Source organism: Piliocolobus tephrosceles, chromosome 1 (genome assembly GCF_002776525.5).
Source record: "Piliocolobus tephrosceles isolate RC106 chromosome 1, ASM277652v3, whole genome shotgun sequence".
Taxonomy (NCBI): Eukaryota; Metazoa; Chordata; class Mammalia; order Primates; family Cercopithecidae; genus Piliocolobus; species Piliocolobus tephrosceles.
Genome location: NC_045434.1, coordinates 2,722,779 through 2,742,067, shown reverse-complemented (window position 1 = coordinate 2,742,067; position 19,289 = coordinate 2,722,779). Strand labels below are relative to the sequence as shown.

Sequence of the window (19,289 nt, the reverse complement as noted above, 5' to 3'; positions counted from 1 at the left end):
AGTGCTATACTGGGTCACCGACAGACAGTGCTATACTGGGTCACCGATAGACAGTGCTATACTGGGTTACCGATAGACAGTGCTATACTGGGTTTTCGGGGATCTGCTTGTGTCTGTCTCAGGGACCAGTAGCACCCGCCGCATTTGGGACCCACAGGGGAAGCAGCAGAAGTGCTTTCTTCCCAAGCCCAGCGAGTTCACAAGGAGGAAGGAGTAGAGTTCTTCTGACTTTGTGAACCAAAGAGGTACCCGTCCCTGAGTACCCTGCTGCTGTTCCTGGGGACGGCAGTCCTTAGTCGTACAGAGAAAAATACTCAGGTGAGAGAGAACGAGGAGAGCAAGATCAAAGCCACTGTTTAGATTCCCAAGTCAAGACTGAAAGCTTGGTGTGGTTAGGAGGCAAGATGCAGAAAACATCCTAGTGCGGGCACACTTGTGCCTGACCAGGACAAAAAGGGGACAATGAAAAGAGGATCCAGGCCAGGCCAATGTTCCCAGGGCCACACTGCTCAGGGACAATTCCCTAGTGAGACGGAGCTGCAGACTGGTGGCAGAAGTTTCTCTGTATTATCCTTGACAGCTTATTGTTGTAAAGATTTGGAATTAGCTGTACTGAGTCTTCATCACAGATGACAGGTTCTCTGTCATTGTCATTTTCACAAAGTCCCAAGATAAAGAGACCCTCCAGGTAGCTGAAATGCGGGTACCCAACTTACCACTGGAGCCAAGATTTCGGGTTCAGAGAGGACAAGCACGTAAGTAACCCTCGTTGGGCACTATCCATTTCACCACCAGAAACCAATCTCACCAAGTTTAACAGTTCTTCCTGCTGCCTGGGCAGGAGGCGGCCTCGTCTCCTTCCACAATACTCTGGGAGTCCACCACAAGGCAGCAGAGCCTTCGAGTCAGAGCAGCTCTTTGGTAGACATCGCCTCTCTTGCCAGGTGAGGCCTCTCACCCAACAGGCTGGGAGAGGCAGTCACAGAACCCAGAACTGAGGGCCCGCAACTCATCCTGGAGCTCCTCACGTGGGAGACAGGCATACTGTACAGCAATTTGCACTGGTGACCCCTCCCCTGGGGATGATCCCCAGGACTCTGGTGCCCTGAGGCAGGGCACCCGTTTCAGAATCCCCTGCTCATCCTCCTTACTCCCTTCCCAGAACTCTAAGCATCCTTGGACAGATGGCATTGGTACTGGCAAGACTGTGATCTGTGAGTAGTCAGGAAGCCAGTCGGCAGCACCTACTCTGTTCTTCACCCAAAGCTTCTGTCTCCACTGCAGCCACTGAGTTGAAGGCTGGTGGGGGCAGGGTTGGGGGAGTGATTCAAGAACGGATCATTCCTCTGACCTGTGCTATGGACCTGAGCAGCAGTTTCAGGTGTGAAGAGCTTGGAAAAGGGAAAGCCTCTTAGAGCTTATGTGTCTCGCCTGGGTAAGTCCCAGGACCAGCATCAGAATTCTATAATTTGAATGAGAGAACTGAGCTGAGAACTGCGGAGAAAGACATACTTTTCAAAGCATTTCTCGACAGCAAACTGAAATATGGGAACGATGCTGCAAAGAGATGAGGCTGCCAAGGCCACGTGGCCTAGGAGACAGAGGGAGTGCAGTCGCCACATTGAGGCTGACTGAAAACATAAATAACTAGGGAAGATTCTTCAGTAGCTAGTGAGGTTATCAGATTCTCTGGCCAAAATCCCCAGCGCTCATTACACTTCTGATATGATTTTCTCACCTCTCTCCAGGCTCACTGGTGCATCTTCCAATTCAACATGGCTTCTTGCCTCTGGAAGGAGAGCTAGTCCCTCCTGGAATTTGTAAGTGTGAAGGCTGCGTTTCAGCTGTCATGTCTGGCATATCACTGATGCCTACTCCTGTGGCCTTTCCAGTTTCCCAGTGTGATGCAAATGAACACTGCGGCAGGTAAACAGAGCGCTGAAGTGCAAAGTACAGCTCTTATTTATAGATCAAACACCTGCCATCAATTTAAACAGTAGTTATCTCTAACTTGAAAGTTTAGCTAGATACTGAATGCCCCCTTGAAGCAAATAATTTTGAAGCAGTTCAGGTATACAGATGTGTTTAGAGCCTACTTAAGAATGCTATAATTATCATCAAAAAGACAGATTCCATTAAGTATCTGTTATGCTTTCTGTACCTGTACTCCCAGACAGATTTGAAATGTTGAAAGTCTTGGGTTTCTTAGCACTATACTTTTAACATTATTTCTTTAAAGTACTGGGCTTAGGATCTTCTGAATTTGGAAAAACATCTGATCAGAAGTTTTTGGAACAGTTAATGATATAATGTGGCCGTTCTTGTCATTTTGCCTTTACAACCACAGATCTATTTCCAGCCTCTCTCTACCAGACACATAAAAATCTCATATTTGGAGAAAGCTTTCTCCTAAACACAGATCAGCGAAGAGTGAACACATCTCTAATCACAAACGGCCAATAACCACTATTTCTTGAAAGTTAAAAATCAGGTGATGTGCTCTACAGGCGCTCTGTGGATAGTGTTCCATTAATACCTTTGATGAACTCTTGAAAGGTTATCTTCATTTTACAGATGATGAAAACTGAGGCTCTGAAAGGCTAAGCACGCTGCCTGAAATCACCCACCTATAAATGGAAGAGTTTACATTTGAACGTGGGTCTGTGTCTACTCCAAAGCCCGTTCTTTCTACTGCATCCAACACACTAGCTCAGAAGATGCTCCTCCTTCTTTGCTGAGATTGTTCCAGAACTGATTTTCCATTTTCAGGGATATGGGATGTCATTCTGAAAGGAGGTGATCATTATTTTCGGTGGCTTGAGATTGGCTTGATCTCTGGGCTACGAGTCCACTGGCCACATCGGCCAGTCACATGTGTGGGCAACTCACTTTACTTCGGTGGACCTTTTTTCTCCTCCAAAAAGCCATAAGGATGGATTGGAGGACTAAAGTCCAACAGTTAAAACTGTTAACTAAGGATGGATTGGAGGACTAAAGTCCAAAGGTTAAAACTGTTCCTTTTAATTATAAAATTCTGAGTGTACGAACTGCTTCACCTTTGCATTGAGGACAAGCTTGTGCTCGGGAGGGCCTGTATTATTTCAGTTCCCTGAATGTGCTGGCCCTCTTCGTGCTGGAGCTGCCCCGGAGTTTGTAAACCTTCCCCCTACTACCAGGTACCACCAGGGCTATCTGCTGGCCGCACAGAGGAAGGAGTGGATCCGTTCCGGAAGACACTGATCCTGTGCTCTATGAGAGGGCGTGCTCGACCACCACCGTCCTCTCAGCTTCCTCCACCGTGACCAACGCCACAACTGCTGCCCAACGCAACCCTAAGAGAGGGAGGGCTATTTCCTGGGAAAACACACCTGGATGCAGGTCTAGGAAACCATCCCCTGGTCAGAGTAGCCCACGAGGGAAGAGGCCCATGCCCACTGCCTTGGTATGAATGAGAAACTCTTCCTTCTGGACAACAGTTCCAAAAAAAGAGAGAGAGAGAGAGAAACTCAGTAGCAGGAACTGAGAAGAAAGGGGGCACTCGCTCACTCAGAGTGGGCTGGGAGGGAAGGCTTCATCATTTATCAGGATATAGTCACGAACACCTCTTTTTCTTCTTTGGAAAAATACAGACTACTGTGGGTGAGTGAATCTCATCCAGTGGGTAAGTCGGAGTTTGGTTTGAGCAAAGAACGGAGGGGTAGTTGAGGTGAGGAGGAGAGGAAGCCGCGGAGGTGTGGTCATGAGACAGCTTCTTTTGTTGTTGTTGTTGAGATGGAGTCTCGCTCTGTCACCCAGGCTGGAGTGCAGTGGCATGATCTCAGCTCACTGTAACCTCCGCCACCTGGGTTCAAGTGATTCTCCTGCCTCAGCCTCCCAAGTAGCTGGGCCTACAGGCGCCTGCCACCACGCCCAGCTAATTTTTATATTTTTAGGAGAGACGGGGTTTCACTATGTTGGCCAGGCTGGTCTCAAACTCCTGACCTTGTGATCCACCCGCCTGGGCCTCTCCAAGTGCCGGGATTACAGGCATGAGCCACCATGCCTGACCAAGACAATTCTTTCATTTGAAAATGTTCTCTTAGATAAAATGTGTAAGGGTCAACATGCAACACACAGGCAAACCTCCTTCCCTGAGGTGCAAGTCCAGTAGCTGGCCTGAAGATAACAGTTAAATGAATCCAGCCCCTTGAAAGGAAGGTTGTCTACGCTACAGAATCAGGCAAGAAAGGAAGCTATTCCCTCGCCTAAGGGCATTGGGAAAGGTACATGGATAGTAATTATCTGAAAAGAGATAACCAACAAGGAGTTAGAAGGGCAAGCCCCCGTCTCACTAATCTACTTGACCTTTACAGCAAGGCTAAAGACTAGGTGGGCAACAGCGCTGCCTGTCAACGGGTTTACTGTGATTTCACGAAGCTCCACAGAAGGCCTCCAAATGAAGACTGGCAGGCTGGGAAAGTCTCTGAAACCATGAAGAAAATGGACTGGTGGAGGAGCCGCCCTCAAGAGAAAGGCAAGATGTAGAGTTCAGATGGCATCAGAATAATAAGCACCCAAACTGCTCTGTCATTTAGGTGAATTCATGGAGCCCTATCTGTACACAGATGAATCACTGGCATGAAATCAGCTAAAATATTCACTGTAGTTGCCTTTAGGTGATTGTAGATTTCTTCATTGTTTGGCCTTTTCCATGTATTTTTAAATGACAGCAAAATTTTATAATAAAGTTTTATAATAAAGTTCTTTTTATAATAAAGAAAAATAAACAGAAGACAAATTGGTATCCTCACATAATGGGGGAGCTACAACAGGGATCCTCAGTCAAAGTGAGTGCCCTTCCTGTCTAGCCTGAGAGGAAAACGTGACTATTAAATTAACTACTGAATACGATGGGAGCTGCAGCTCTGAGGACAAGGACCTGCATTTCTGGTATACTCCTGTTTTGAAGGTAAACAATTTAATAATTTCAGTGTATAGCTATCTCCAATTATCCAAACCACTGTCTTCACAGGAATATAAGAAAATTAAGGTAGATTACCTGAAGCAGCACCAGGAATCAGGACGGATAGAGCTCAGCTTTTTAAAAGAAGATTCTCTCCTGGTCTTATTTAACTGGGGTCAAAAAAAAAAAAAGCTATTGTTTAAAGTCTTGCCCTTCTAGTACTGACTACACATGGCCCCAGGGACCTGTGAAATGGATGCTGCTGCAAGATTTTATTTAAACAACATCTTGATCCTCTGTGCCGTGTGACTGGCATTGCAGAGAAGCTGCTCTTTCAAAAGGATTCAAGGTCACTTAAGCTTGAGCCAGCTCTGCTAAGAGCTCTGATGAGGAATCCACTTTAACATCTTCTACTAGACAGAATTTTGGAATTCCCAGCAGACACGTTTCCCTTGGCTTCCATATCCTCTGAAATGACTTTATCCCTTATCCTACCACGCACATGTGTGCGTGCACACACACACACACACACTGTCTTTCTCTCTGTCTTCACTGAAGGCTGCCAAGACATCTTCCTCACAAAACACACAAAACAAAGACAGCAGTCCATTGGTGCTCGAGAATGAAGGGTAAACTAAGCTCACAGACATCATGAGGTTAGGTGACATCAGAAAGCCAGAGCAGGACAGCGGTCTTGATCCATGCACTAAGTCTTTAGGTACAACCTCCAAGGAAAATGACTTTCAGTCAAGCCAGGCAACTATTGCTACCAACAATAAAACAGAAGATGCTTTTATACTCATGACCCCAGCACTGTTTCTCACAGCTACAAGAGGCCAAACCTCCCAACCAGAAAAAACACCAACACAGGAAGCAACTGTTAACAAATAGGGCACGAATGATAGTGGCAGAGCCAAGAAGAGCTGGTGGGTAACTAACGTGGAGGATTCCTGGCCTCTCGTTCAGGGGCACAAATAGACGTGACCCTGCCATGCTCTCCTTCCACCCCAATCTCCATGGTCACCTAGTCCAAGCTGTATGCTCTAATTTTTCTCAAAGTAGAGCTTATGGGTAACCTCCATCAGAATAGCTGGGGAGCTAACTACACATGAATCGCGGACCAACCACGGGGATTTTTAGAGACGTGGGGCCTAGGGATCTGTATTTCTAGCCCCCAAGTGACTCTGATGCATATTAAGACTTGAGCATCACAGGTCAAGAAGTACACAGATCCCGGGGCGAGAAGCAGCCCTGTCCCTGTAGCACCTCTCTGTGTCCTGCTCAAAAGCATTAAAACATCATTCTTAGATAAGAACAGAGACAAAGGGTATGTCTTTAACACTTTACAGTCTATAAAGTTTCCACAGCCACTGTCTCACTGAATCAACCCCTACGAGACACAAGTGAAAATCCCTATTTTTACAAGCTGAGAAATTATGGGCCTTAAGTGTTTCTTCACAGCCTGCTGCTAAGAAGCAGAGATCAGGCCTTGGACCTGGGTCTTGTGATGCCAAAGCCTATGATCTTTCCGATTCATCCAAGTTCCACTCCAAGTGCCCACTGGGACTGCCTTGCAACACTCACCTTCTCTAGGTGAGCAGGTAAGTTGCGGCACGTCATTCTTTCAAAAGAACAGCACACCTCTGTGAGAGAATATGGGCCACGGTATCTCGAGGATATTTTGGTCAAGGCCCTGCGGTGTGGGGCAGAAGTTAATGTATTCAATGAAGCTTATACAGAAAAGCATAATAAATAAAGAAATTCCTTCCTGTAGTCAGCCTTCCTCAATAGCCCAAGAAATCCAGAATTTTCTCCCAATGGATTACAACTGAGCATCTACTCGGAAGAGAAAATCAAGTCCGTTTCAGTTCAGACGGCAGCGGCAAACTCCCCACAGAGAGTACTCCTGGGGTGACTGGGGGGTGGACAGCACCATTACTGTATCAATCAGGCCAAGGAGTGGGGCTCGCACTACCGTTTGCTAGAACGGAGCTCGGCTCTCAAACAGGATTCTCAGACACATTTCAGAATAGGAAGACTGGAACAATGCACCACTCAGCTAAGCAACTGCAAAAACCAGGTACAACCCATCTGCTCTGAGAGGTCCTCTTCATCTATGTAAAAAAAAAAAAAAGCCACCACCAGCATGCCACCAGCTGCTGCCTCAGTACGAGCTGCTCAGCTGTTTTACCGCTGACACCATCTGGTGGTGTCCTCTGCACGGCGCTCACCTCCTCCGCTAAGGATGAAGCTTCCTCACCATTCTCTGCAGCGACCCCACTGACCTCTCATCCCGTGACTCTAGTGGGGCCCTTTCATTCGGCCCACGTTGTACTTGGCTCTGTCCATAGTTTCTCTAAACTCTGTGATCAAAAGACATTTTTACACGTGTTATAAGCCTCTTTTTAAAAAATCTTCCTACAAAAGACTCTCTTCAAATGTCTACTAGAACAGGGCTGCATCCAAGTGACTCCTTAATAAATAGAACTGGATCATGGTAAGAAGACATGTCTCCTGCTCATGTTCTTGTCAGTTCAGAATGGGTGAGGCAAAGTGCTCAGACACTGTGCTAGCAAAGGAATTTTCAGCACAGTGTGCCTCTGCCTCCCTAATTATGACATTCTTTTTCTGCCATCCCACAGGCACAAGGGCCCTGACGAGGGAGCGCTCAGTTCTTTGGTGTGAAATAGAGTGTGATAGAGGCCACTGGCTTCAGAGGAATAGAGCTGGACAGAAAAGTACAAAAGGAATGCAACCAGTAAAAGGAATGACATTTAGGGAACCTGATTCATCTGGTCTACCTTGCTCAGGATGATTGCAAAATCCATTTCTCCTTCTCTGTCCCTGCTTCTCTGCCCTTCCCCTAAGCTTTCTTGCTCTCTCTCCCAGGTGTGTGTTCTCTCTCTCTTTCTCTCTTTCTAAGGCTCTAGGCATCTCTCCCTGGAGAAGCACACCTTGGGAAGGCGATGAAACAAAAGAAGAGCACATCCTCCTTTAAACCCCAAACATCTAAAGTCAGTGCCGCACACTACTGCGATTTCCTGGGCCAACTGCTTTGTTCAGGCAAAGCTCCCATTCATGTCAACAGTCTCAGCAGGATTTATCAAATTCAGCCATATGGACAATATTCACAGATACTCATTCAAGAAAGCTCTCACAGTTCCAACTTCCACCTTGTTGACTCTCTCTCATCTGTTTTTCCCCCAAGTCGTTCAAATTCAGTTGTTGGGCAACCTTTCAGGGACGCCTTTAAGATAGAGATTTCTCTTCTCTCATTGGGCAGAAGAGAGGACAGGCAAAATAGTGAGATTGCCAAATGAGGAAAGAAAATTGGAAGCACTTCTCTGATTTAGTACCCAACTGATCCAGGATAAAACTGCAGTATACCAAGAGCTCTGGCAGGGCACCAGGTACTATGGGGTGGGCAAAGTTCCCAGGTTTTACTTCCAGAGCTGACTGCACCAGGGAGAGCCACGTGCTCCCGAAGGCACCGCACGCAGGGCATGGCATGGCTACAACGACAGCAGATGTCAGCTCTGGACTCTTAAGGACCCAAAGGTCCAGGGTCACATTTGTTGTTACATACCAGCTTCCTCCCCTACTCACAACTAGAGAGTTGTGGCTTCTGCCTCCTTCAATCACAGCCACTTGGGGGGTCTGAAGGCACGAGGGCCATGCCATCTAGCAATCTTCCCCAAAGTAGGGCAATGGCGGTACCCTGCACAAGCTTGGCATAGAGGTGTTCCCTCAAAATTGTCTTGGCACAGAGTTGGAGGATGACCAAAATATAGGTTGCCATTTAGGCAAATGACATGAAAGAAGAGATGCTTCCTAGCTACGAATCTTTTCCATACTGGGTCCCCCTAAAGGTTAGCTGTACACATGAATGGATCAATGACTGGACGAAAGGACACGTGAAAGGAAGGCACTGTGTTCTCAACCAAGCCAAGCACTAAGTAATCTTTGAAAATGAAAACTCAGGCTGGGCACATTGGCTCACGCCTTTAATCCCAGCACTTTGGGAGGCTGAGGCAGGCGGATCACTTGAGGTCAGGAGTTCGAGACCAGCCCGGCCAACATGGTAAACCCCATCTCTACTAAAAATATAAAAATTAGCAGCCAGGCACATTGGCTCATGCCTGTAATCCCAGCACTTTGGAAGGCTGAGGCAGGTGGATCACCTGAGGTCCGGACTTCGAGACCAGCCTGGCCAACATAGAGAAATCCCATCTCTACTAAAAATACAAAAATTAGCCAGGTGTGGTGGTGCATGCCTGTAATCCCAGCTACTCGGGCAGCTGAGGCAGGAGGATTGCTTGAACCCAGGAGATGGAGGGTGCAGTAAGCCTAGATCACACCATTGCACTCTAGCCTGGGCAACAAGAGCAAAACTCCATCTCAAAAAAAAAAAAGAAAGAAAAATATTAGCTGGGTGTGGTGGCATGTGCCTGCAATCCCAGCTACTCAGGAGGCTGAGGCAGGAAAACTGCTTGAACCCGAGAGGCAGAGGTTGCAGTCAGCTGAGATCGGCCTGGGCAACACAGCAAGACTCTGTCTCAAAAAAAAAAAAAAAAAAAAAAAAAGGAAAATGTAAACTCGCCTTTAATTCAGCTTCACTCGCAGAAGAGCTTTAATACAATGACAGCCACCACTGCCACCTGTTGAGCACTCACACTGTGCTAATTGAGCCTCTCACACAGTTTTCACAGAACCCTTCAGGGTTATTACTGTGATGTGTAGATGAGAAAGTTGAGGCCCAGGGAGATTAAACAGCATGTTCAAGGCCACGCTGCTTCAAAGTGCAGCAATCTGGGCCTCTGACCTTCCCCAGCTCCCTCTGACTCTACAGCCTGCTGTCAGTCATTAATCTTTACTGCCTTCCAGTGAGCCTTAGAGATGATCAACATAACAGAGAGCCACCCTGAGGCCCAGACACATGAGGTGACACCCGTGGCTGCACTGCCCGTTAGCTACAGAGCTGGGGTGAAGCCCTGAACTCATGACGCCTGGCCCAGGGCTCTCTGCTCCATTCCTCTTGCCTCCGGCCCACGTGACCTCTCCCCTAATCCAAATCCCATGGCTTGCTCAGGACCCAGCTCACGGCTCACTTCTTCTAGACAGTAAAACCCTCCCAAACACATTCGTGGTATTTCGCTCCTCCTTTGCTCTGCTGGCTGAATTCAGTTGGACACACGTTCTCACAGCAGCGTCATATCCTCTCTATGATCTTCCAAGGAGGGAAGTGTGTTCCCATTCCCATCCCACCACCTAAGAGTGTCCTGGAATGTGGCAGGGTGCCTGATAAATGCTTTTGGATTGGCCATGCCATCAATTTATGCGATCTAAGAGCTGGGTGGGGCCTGCCTTATCACTGTTACTTTCCAGGTGAGACACTGAGACCCAGAGGTGTGAGGTCACTCATCTGGTTACAGAGCTCATTAATGAGGAGCTGAGTCCAGAACCCAGTCTTCTGTCTTCTAATCGGTCCTCTCCTGCTGCTGAGCCCATCTAACCAGATGGATTCTTTATCGTTTTGCAGCATCAGAGTTGTGCCCTAAGGCGTGAAGTGGGCAGGCACAAAGAAAGAAAGGTGAAATTCTACATTTAGTAATTGTAAGGAGATATGAAAGTACTACCTTTTTATTTCCATAGGGAAAAAAAGATGAAAAGGAATATCGAACAGAAAGAAAGGAATACAAAGCAGTGCAGATTCCTAGTCTTTAGCCACATATTAGACTCTCTGTCCTTCTCCCTCTGTCCCCTCCCACCTCAATATTGCTTGCGCCTCAAGAAGGGCCAGGGAAAATGAAATTCTCTCCAGAGTGAAGTGTGGAAGACTAGAGAGGTGCATTCACATTTTGTAACCTCAAAATTCTTCAATACATTAACATTATTAAAGGATTTCTGGTTCTTCAATATCTTGAAAATGAAATGACACCTTCTAGAAAATACAGATTCACCTCCATTTGCAGGTTTGCTGTATTGTTACAGCCATCTACATATCTCTTTCCAATCAAAAAAAAGGAAGTCACACACCTCTGAAACATTTTCTAGTTCACAAAACACGTGAACACATTATTATTTTTTTGATGATAGGTCATTATGTGCTTATTTTTTGACATTTTAAAAGTTTTATTGTATGTTTAATAGACAAATAATAATTGTACAAATTTATAGGGTGGGGTATAATGTTTGGGTACATGTATACATTTTTATCACAGTAAGATACAAATCTTGAGAGAAAACCTGATGCAGATAGAAGAGGCTTCTCATACATATTAGGACATGGATGTTGGTTTTTCTGATTTTTTTTTTTTTTTTTTTTTGAGACAGGGTCTTGTGTAGCCCAGGCTGGAGAGCAATGGCGCAATCTCGGCTCACTGCAACCTCCCTTCCCGGGTTCAAGCAATTCTTGTGCCTCAGCCTCCCAAGTAAGTGGGATTACAGGCATGTGCCCCCATGCCCAGCTAATCTTTGTATTTTTAGTAGAGACAGGGTTTTGCCATAGTGGTCAGGCTGGTCTTGAACTCCTGACCTCAGGTGATCTGCCTGCCTCGGCCTTCCAAAGTGCTGGGGTTAAAGGCATGAGCCACCGCGCCCGGCCAGTTTTTCTGATTCTCCTCACTAACTCACACTTACCCAAGAGTCGTCCTCTTCACCTTCTTAGCCTGTTTTTTCTTTTTTTTCTCTGTACTGCCCTCCAGAAGGGAGACTTTTTTTTTTTTTAAGATAGGTCCACAGATTTTAACATGAGATAGTATGAAAAGTTTACTTATATGGTTTCAGAACACATTATAACTAACCTGTAAGAAGCTAACTTAATTCTGGGGATTAAATAATGGAAGTATTGAATATTTAATCAATCAGCAAGTATTTATTGGGAGCCTACTGTATGCTGGGCACTATTCTAGGCCCTAGGGATATAAGATTAAACACAGCAGGGGGAGTTTCCATTCTCCTGAGGTTTACACCACACTAGGGCCCTTTCACGGATGAGACTACAGGCACAGAGGCAGAGCATAGTTAGGAAAGGTCATGAGAACAGGGACAGTTAGCATTTGTGAAGCACCTAGTGTGCCAGGCTCCACTGCACCCTGTACTTTACCTCTACTGTCTCATCTACTCCTCACAACAACCTCCTAAGGTAGACCCTGTACGTTACCTCTATTGTCTCATCTACTCCTCACAACAACCTCCTAAGGTAGACCCTGTACTTTACCTCTACTGTCTCATCTACTCCTCTCAACAACCTCCGAAGGTAGACCCTGTACGTTACCTCTACTATCTCATCTACTCCTCTCAACAACCTCCGAAGGTAGACCCTGTACGTTACCTCTACTGTCTCATCTACTCCTCTCAACAACCTCCGAAGGTAGACCCTGTACTTTACCTCTACTATCTCATCTACTCCTCTCAACAACCTCCGAAGGTAGACCTTTTACGTTACCTCTACTGTCTCATCTACTCCTCTCAACAACCTCCGAAGGTAGACCCTGTACGTTACCTCTACTGTCTCATCTACTCCTCACAACAACCTCCTAAGGTAGACCCTGTACTTTACCTCTATTGTCTCATCTACTCCTCACAACAACCTCCTAAGGTAGAACCTGTACTTTACCTCTACTGTCTCATCTACTCCTCACAACAACCTCCGAAGGTAGACTCTGTGCTTTACCTCTACTGTCTCATCTACTCACAACAACCTCTGAAGGTAGATATCATCATCCCCTTTTGATAAATGAGGAAACAGAGACTCAGAGAAGCTCAGCAGCTTGCGAGGGTTCCTATATGCTAGGAAGTGGGAGTTCCAAGACTCGCTCCCAGGTTTATCTGACTCCACACTGCCATGTCCTTTATGCCAGACCTGCCTGGGCACACTACATTGTGCTGAGTACTGAAAGATGGGTAGAATTTGGTGGCAAATAACTTGAAGAGCGGGCTGGCTTCTCTTGGGAGTCAGCACTCAAACAGACCTGGGAGAATGGTTTGGAAGAATCATCAGTAGTGTACCGCTTAGCCTGACTGCTCAGGCGGGTAGGACAAGAGTATCTATGTTCTCCTAACACCTGTCCCTCAGTCGTCCCTTTTTAAAAGGAGCCTTTTCAACGCAGTCACTATGGGTGATGTTAGAAACCACCACATAAGGTATAGTTATCCCAATACTTCACTCCACACAAATTAACTCAAGGTGAATCAAGAACCTAAACATAAGAGTTAAAACAATATAACCCTGAGAAGACAGGACAGAAGAAAAATCTCCATGGCCTTGTATTAAGACAATGTTTTCTTAGATACGACAACAAAAGCATAAGCAACAATAACAAAATAAGGTGAACATCATTAAAATGAAAAACTTTTGTACTTCAAAGAAAGTGAAAACATCACCCACAGAAAGGAAGAAAGTATGTGCAAATCATACATGTGGTAAGAGACTTGTTATTAGAATATAAAAAGAACTACTACAACCCAACGATGTAAAGACAAGTAACCCAATTAAAATATGGGAAAAGGATTGGAATAGACATTTCTCTAAAGAAATACAAATGGCCAATAAGCACATAGAAAGATGTTTGATATCATTAGCTAGCAGGGGAATTCAAACTGAAACCACAATGAGAAACTCCCGCCCATCCACTAAAATGGCTAAAATCAGAAGACATATAATAACAAGTAGTAGCAAAGATATGGAGAGGTACTCTCCATATTACTCTCATATATTACTGGTGGGAATGTAAAATTACACACCCACTTTGGAAAGCAGTTTGGCAGTTCCTCAAAATATTAAATGCACACTTACCATATGATCTGGTAATTCCACTCTAGATATACACTTGAACAAATTTAAAATATATTTCTATATAAAAACTTGTGCACACATGTTCATCACAGCATAAATTCTTAATAGCTAAAAAGAAGAAAGAGCCCAAATGTCCATCACTTGATATATAAAATAAGTATGTAACATTCATAAAGTATTACTTGGCAAAAAAAGAAAGAAAAGACTGATACATGCCACAACATGCATGAACCTTGAAAATATGCTAGGTGAAATAAGTCAGCCACAAAAAAACAAATATTTTATGATTCTATTTACATAAACTGTCTAGAATAGGCAAATCTAGATAAACAGCAGATTAATGGTTGTCTAGGGATTGGGGGGCTGGGGAGATGGGGTGTGACTAATGAGTACGGGGTTTCTTTGGGGGTGACAAAAATGTTTTAAAATTGATTGTGGGAATGATTGCAGAACTCTGTAAATATGCTAAAAGCCACTGAGTGGCTTTAAATGAGTAATTATATGTTATATGAAGTACATGTCAAAAAAGATTGTATATAACCTAGTATGAAGATATACTGAGAACTAGTGAAAGATGATCTCAGCAGTTTGTTCTCATGCTGCTAACAAAGACATACCTGAGACTGGGTAATTTTTAAAGGAAAGAAGTTTAATGGACTCAGTTCCATATGGCTGGGGAAGCCTCACAATCACGGCAGAAAGCAAAGCAGAAGCAAAGGCACACCCTACATGGCAGCAGGCAAGAGAGCTTGCTCAGGTGAACTCGCACTTATAAAACCATCAGATCTCTTGAAACTTATTCACTACCAGGAGACCAGTGTGGGGGAAACTGCCTCCACGATTCAATCACCTCCACCTGGCCCTGCCCTTGACATGTGGGGATTATTATAATTCATGGTGAGATTTGGGTGGGGACACAACCAAACCATATCAGTGAGTGGGTAGGCAACCGGCCTGGGCATCATGCTGCTGTTTTTCTTCTGTAACTCTATAGAGAATACCCCGCTGGGGAAGTTTCTGGACCAAAAAATTGGTGACAGATAGTAATCAACAGATACTGCCCAGACTACTGTAGAAAGTAAAAAGCTTAGTGATAACAGATTTTCCTGGCAACACCCACCCGCTAATAAGATTAACAGTTTGCCAGAGTGGCACAAGCTGTATGAAGATTCACTAAAATCTCACTTGAGATAGGCAACACCTATCTCTAAACCAGAAGAGACAGGTATTTCTTTCTTCTTCCTCTCCTAATGTCACCTCCTAGCTCCACAGTGCCCATGTTGAGTTTTAGAATTGGCATTTGGATCAAGACATAGATTCCTGGTGGGTGGCCTCTTATCAGCTGGTCCTGCCCCCTCTCCTCGCTACAGATCACAAGTGTTGGCCTGGTTTCTCTCACCACAAACAGCAGTTTCAACAACCTCATCCAAATTTCATGTATCTCTTTACCAAACTAGAGCTAACCACAAGTAAACAGCATTTGGACTTCAGAAATCTCGTTCCACGTTTGTGTGAACGACAGACTCTCCAATATTTTAGCAGGGGCTCACCCTCAGTTCTTGTTTTCCATGATGACAGTTCTCTATCTTACTGAGACTAATAAATTACTGTCCTTCACAACAGAGGTACACAAAAGGCCTCAAATGATGAGCTGGCTAAAATGTAGCTGCTCTGTTCACAATGAAGGAATGCTAGCCATGACATATACATAGCAAGCAATTTTTCCTCATCTTCACCAGTGGGAAGGAGCTAGCATTTGGCCAAGACCTTTGATAAGTGCTATGGGTCCTCTCACACCCTCGGCCATGAATATTTCAGGGTAAACCAGGTGCCTGGGTAGCTTTCTCATGTGTTATTCTGCCACAGCAGGGGCAACAGCCCTTACAGTCTTATCCCAGAAGAGCCATCAACAACTTGAAGTTTTCATCAGTGAGAAACGTACCTGCCTCCCAGACCACTTTCTAGCATCACTCACAAAGGTTGTCGACATTTGGACCAAGTTCGCTAGAGTATTTTTTCATTTGGTTGAAGTTGTTTTCAATGTTTTCCAGTGACTGGAGGTCAAGTCTGGAGCAGGGGCTTATATTAATAGATCCTCTGTGAGGGGAGCTGCTGAAACGACACTTCAACTCATCACTGACAACGGAACAGAAAACACCGCCAAGCCAGGCTTTGTGGCCACCCCTCAAATTGGCCCTCAAAATGGCACTGATTCTGGAGATGGCCAGATGATTTAAGTGTGCGTGCATGTGTATGAGGGAGAATCTTGGCTCCTAATTTGGGCGTTTTGAATTGGAAACTTTGCCAGACATTGCCCAAACCAATGGTCAAAGAGTACAGTTTGTTTTTTCCCTGAGTAACAGAAACCAGTTTCCTAAAGCTCACTGCCTTTCTTGGAGGAGGGAGGGGAGGCCTTTGCCAACTTTGTCTACCTCCCTGATTTTTGGGTTTACTTGCTAATGAATGGGCAGGTCTGGGGCATCTTTTACCACATTCAGTCCAGGAAGGATCTGTCTCATCTAACCTAAAGCCTGACTCAATAATGCTTGGTCAAGAGGCTGGGTCTCACCCTTCAGGGCTCGTTTATATAATGAGTACCTCTGGGTTCAGATCGTCTCAATAAAACACGTCTGCCTAGCACAGTCCTTCCGAAACTTAACGGCTGCAACCCTGACAGCCTTCAGGCTGGGAATTTATCCTACATTGAATGGACAGGCAGCAAACAGGGTGGAGCAATCTTTCCCAAAGTGTGTTCCATGGAACTCCAGGGTTCCATGGGCAGCTAAGTTTGGGACAATTAATCTTACTTCTAAGATTCTAAGACATCATCAGTTTTAAGCTCCTCAGTGATTTAATAGTTTTTTTTGGAGAGTTGGGGAGAAGACGACACCTGATTATAAGTATACAGTTTTGTTTTTAACCACACAATAAGAGTCTATATTTATCTAGATGAATACTCGGGCTTTCTTCTTCTTTTTTTTTTTCCTGCCTCAGGTTTATTTGTACAAACAGCACAGGAGGACCCCAGCTCCATGCAGATGGCAGCCCGGAGGTGGGGGTGGGGGGTCGCACCAGTCCTTCTGTCCTCACGTTGGCACACAGAGATACCTACTCTGTAGCCTTTGTAGTGGCCTGGGCACCTTTGGGAGCCTGAGCTGGAATTGAAGCTGGAGCTGCAGCCTGAGCCTTGGTTTGATCCTTGGCCTTGGCCTTTGGCCGGCACAGCCGGAGCCCCTTGGCAATGCGAGCACGAGCACGCTTCCCAAGCTTGGGGTGGGCAATGTAGGCAAGTCGATCAAGCTTGCGGCTAACACCCTTTGGGATCTTGGGCTTAACCTCCCTGGGCTTTACGAGGGCCTTGACAGCCTCGGCACGTGCACTCATGGCCTTGGCATTGTTGGCCTGCATCTTCTTTAGGCCCTTCTTGTTGTGCTTCTTGGCAAAGCGCATGTTCCTCAGGAACTTGGGGTCCACCCCCTTAAGAGATTCGTATCTTTGTGATCGGGGTTTCTTGATACCATTTCTGTGCCATTTTTGGGACTGGTTGTGTGTGGTGTGGTTCTTGGACTTGGCCATGTCTGCACCTTTAGCCGCGGCTCCCCGGGCTTTCTTCTTTAGTATCTCAGTTACAGTTTGTATCTAGTCACTCTTTGCCTTCCCAGTCTAAGGGTTCACTGAGTCACTTCTGACCATTAGAAGTTCTATGGAATCTTAAAGGGACAAGCTGCTTTTCACAAACTTATGATCTTGGTCTCTTTTGTATCCTTAGACTAAACAACATAATGTTGAATCCTGTAAAGAAATATTCAAGTTTCATGTTCCTTTTCTTTTTTATAAGCTTATAGTTTCATATTTTCCTTAATTGAGTAACATGACTGAAAGGTACTGACTTTGTAAGCGTCAGCTGGAAGCTCTTGACAGATTCTTGGAGATGGAGTGATAGTTCTTCATAATGGGGGGATCAGCATTCCAAGAACTGTCAAACCACCTTCTTCTCACACTGAAGCTTCCACTCCCCATTCCTAGAGATTTGGCAATCTCTGTTGCCTTTAATTACTGCCTGGAGTGTGGCAGGAAAAAAAAAAACAAAAAACAACAACAACAAAAAACTTGCTTTTATAATGCTGATTCATAACAACGTTTTTAAAATACACACTTTGGAATAATTTTAGATTTACAGAAAAGTTGCAAAGATAGTACAGAGTGTTCCTATATACACCTTTTACCCAGTCCTCTGTTGCTAACATCTTACATTACCAAGGAACATTTGTCAAAACTAAGAAGCAAATGTTGGTATGTGACTATCAACTAAACCCCAGGCTTTACTTGGATTTCACCCGTGCATCTACCCAGGTCTCCTTTCTGTTCTGTCCTGACAACAATGCATTCAGTTGTCACGTTGCCTCAGTCTCCTCTGCTCTGTGGCAGTTTCTCAGTCTTCCCTTGACAGTCTTGAAGCGTCCTGGCCAAATATACTGTACAATGTACTCTGATCTGGGTTCCTTCCTTGCCTTTCTCAAGACTAAATGGAGGTATTTTTGTAAAAAACGCCACAGAAGTGAAGTACCCTTCTCGTTACATCCTATCACGGGGGACGTGGCAGCCACACCGCATCATGTGTGGTGCTAACCCCACCCCTTGGTTAAGGTAGTGTTTGCCAGGTTTTTCCATTGCAAGGTGTAGCAAATGAAGGGATCTAAGTTAAAATTCGACTTTGGTGGACTCCCTATTTTAAGAACTCACCGGAGGTGCCATCAAATGGGCAAGCATGTACAAATGTCCTTTAACTGCCAGGACTCATCTTGTGCCTGCATCTTGTACAGGCAGGGACAAGCTCAGCGTCCTGGCCAGGGCCGGGAGCTCACTGGGGTGAGGAGGTGAAGAGCCAGACACACTCACTCCCGGGGTCTCACCGCATGAACCCTGCACCCCACGCACCCCCCTCATTTAACTTGCTCTATGCCCATCCCTGCTTCTGACACGGATTCCAAAGTTTACTCTCATTTTAGAAACACTGAGGTATAAAACTATGAGCTCTTTATTTTAGAATCAAGTGTACTGTAAAGGCTCCGGGACATCCTGCAGTCACCTCATCTAACCTACAGTTTCCCGAACTAATTTGATCACAGAGTCCCCTTTTCACTTAAGGCTCCGTCTTTACCTGAACCTATGAACGGAGGGGAAGGAACAGGGCTGAGCCGCTGAGTCCGCTCTGAGTCCCAGCTGCCTGACTGTGGCAAGCTTCCTCAGAAAGGAATGTCCTTCCGAGCCTCTGACACCCTCAGTCACAATTCTGATGCGTTTAAATGGACTTCTCCGACCTCTCATCCACCCCGGGAAGGCTGCGCCTGCATGTCCGCGAGCTGTGCACCGATACACTGACGGTCCTATGGAAGTGGCTGACCTTTGTCACGATATCCGGGAGTAAAAACAGTCCAGACAGGCAGGCAAGCATGCAAACACTGAGGTCCCCCCGTCCCCGACATCGTATCAGAGCTGCTCACTGCACCACTGTGAATGAGGGTGGGCTCACCCCAGCCCCCACTAACC

At 45.6% G+C, this 19,289-nt stretch overlaps 2 protein-coding genes across 2 annotated transcripts in view; both read right to left on the bottom strand.

The window, feature by feature from the left end:
- The window catches only part of SMYD3 (SET and MYND domain containing 3), a 758,954-nt gene that overhangs the window by 61,910 nt on the left and 677,755 nt on the right, over positions 1–19,289 (bottom strand). The window lies entirely within an intron of this gene.
- On the bottom strand, positions 16,700–17,335 carry LOC111545207 (60S ribosomal protein L29-like). Its single transcript, XM_023216146.1, has one exon. It carries the CDS (start codon positions 17,313–17,315, stop codon positions 16,848–16,850), a length of 468 nt encoding a protein of 155 aa, XP_023071914.1. The 5' UTR covers positions 17,316–17,335; the 3' UTR covers positions 16,700–16,847.

Bases quoted from the DNA above. Each gene is read 5' to 3' on its own strand.
- LOC111545207 (XM_023216146.1), bottom strand. From the start codon at position 17,315: ATGGCCAAGTCCAAGAACCACACCACACACAACCAGTCCCAAAAATGG.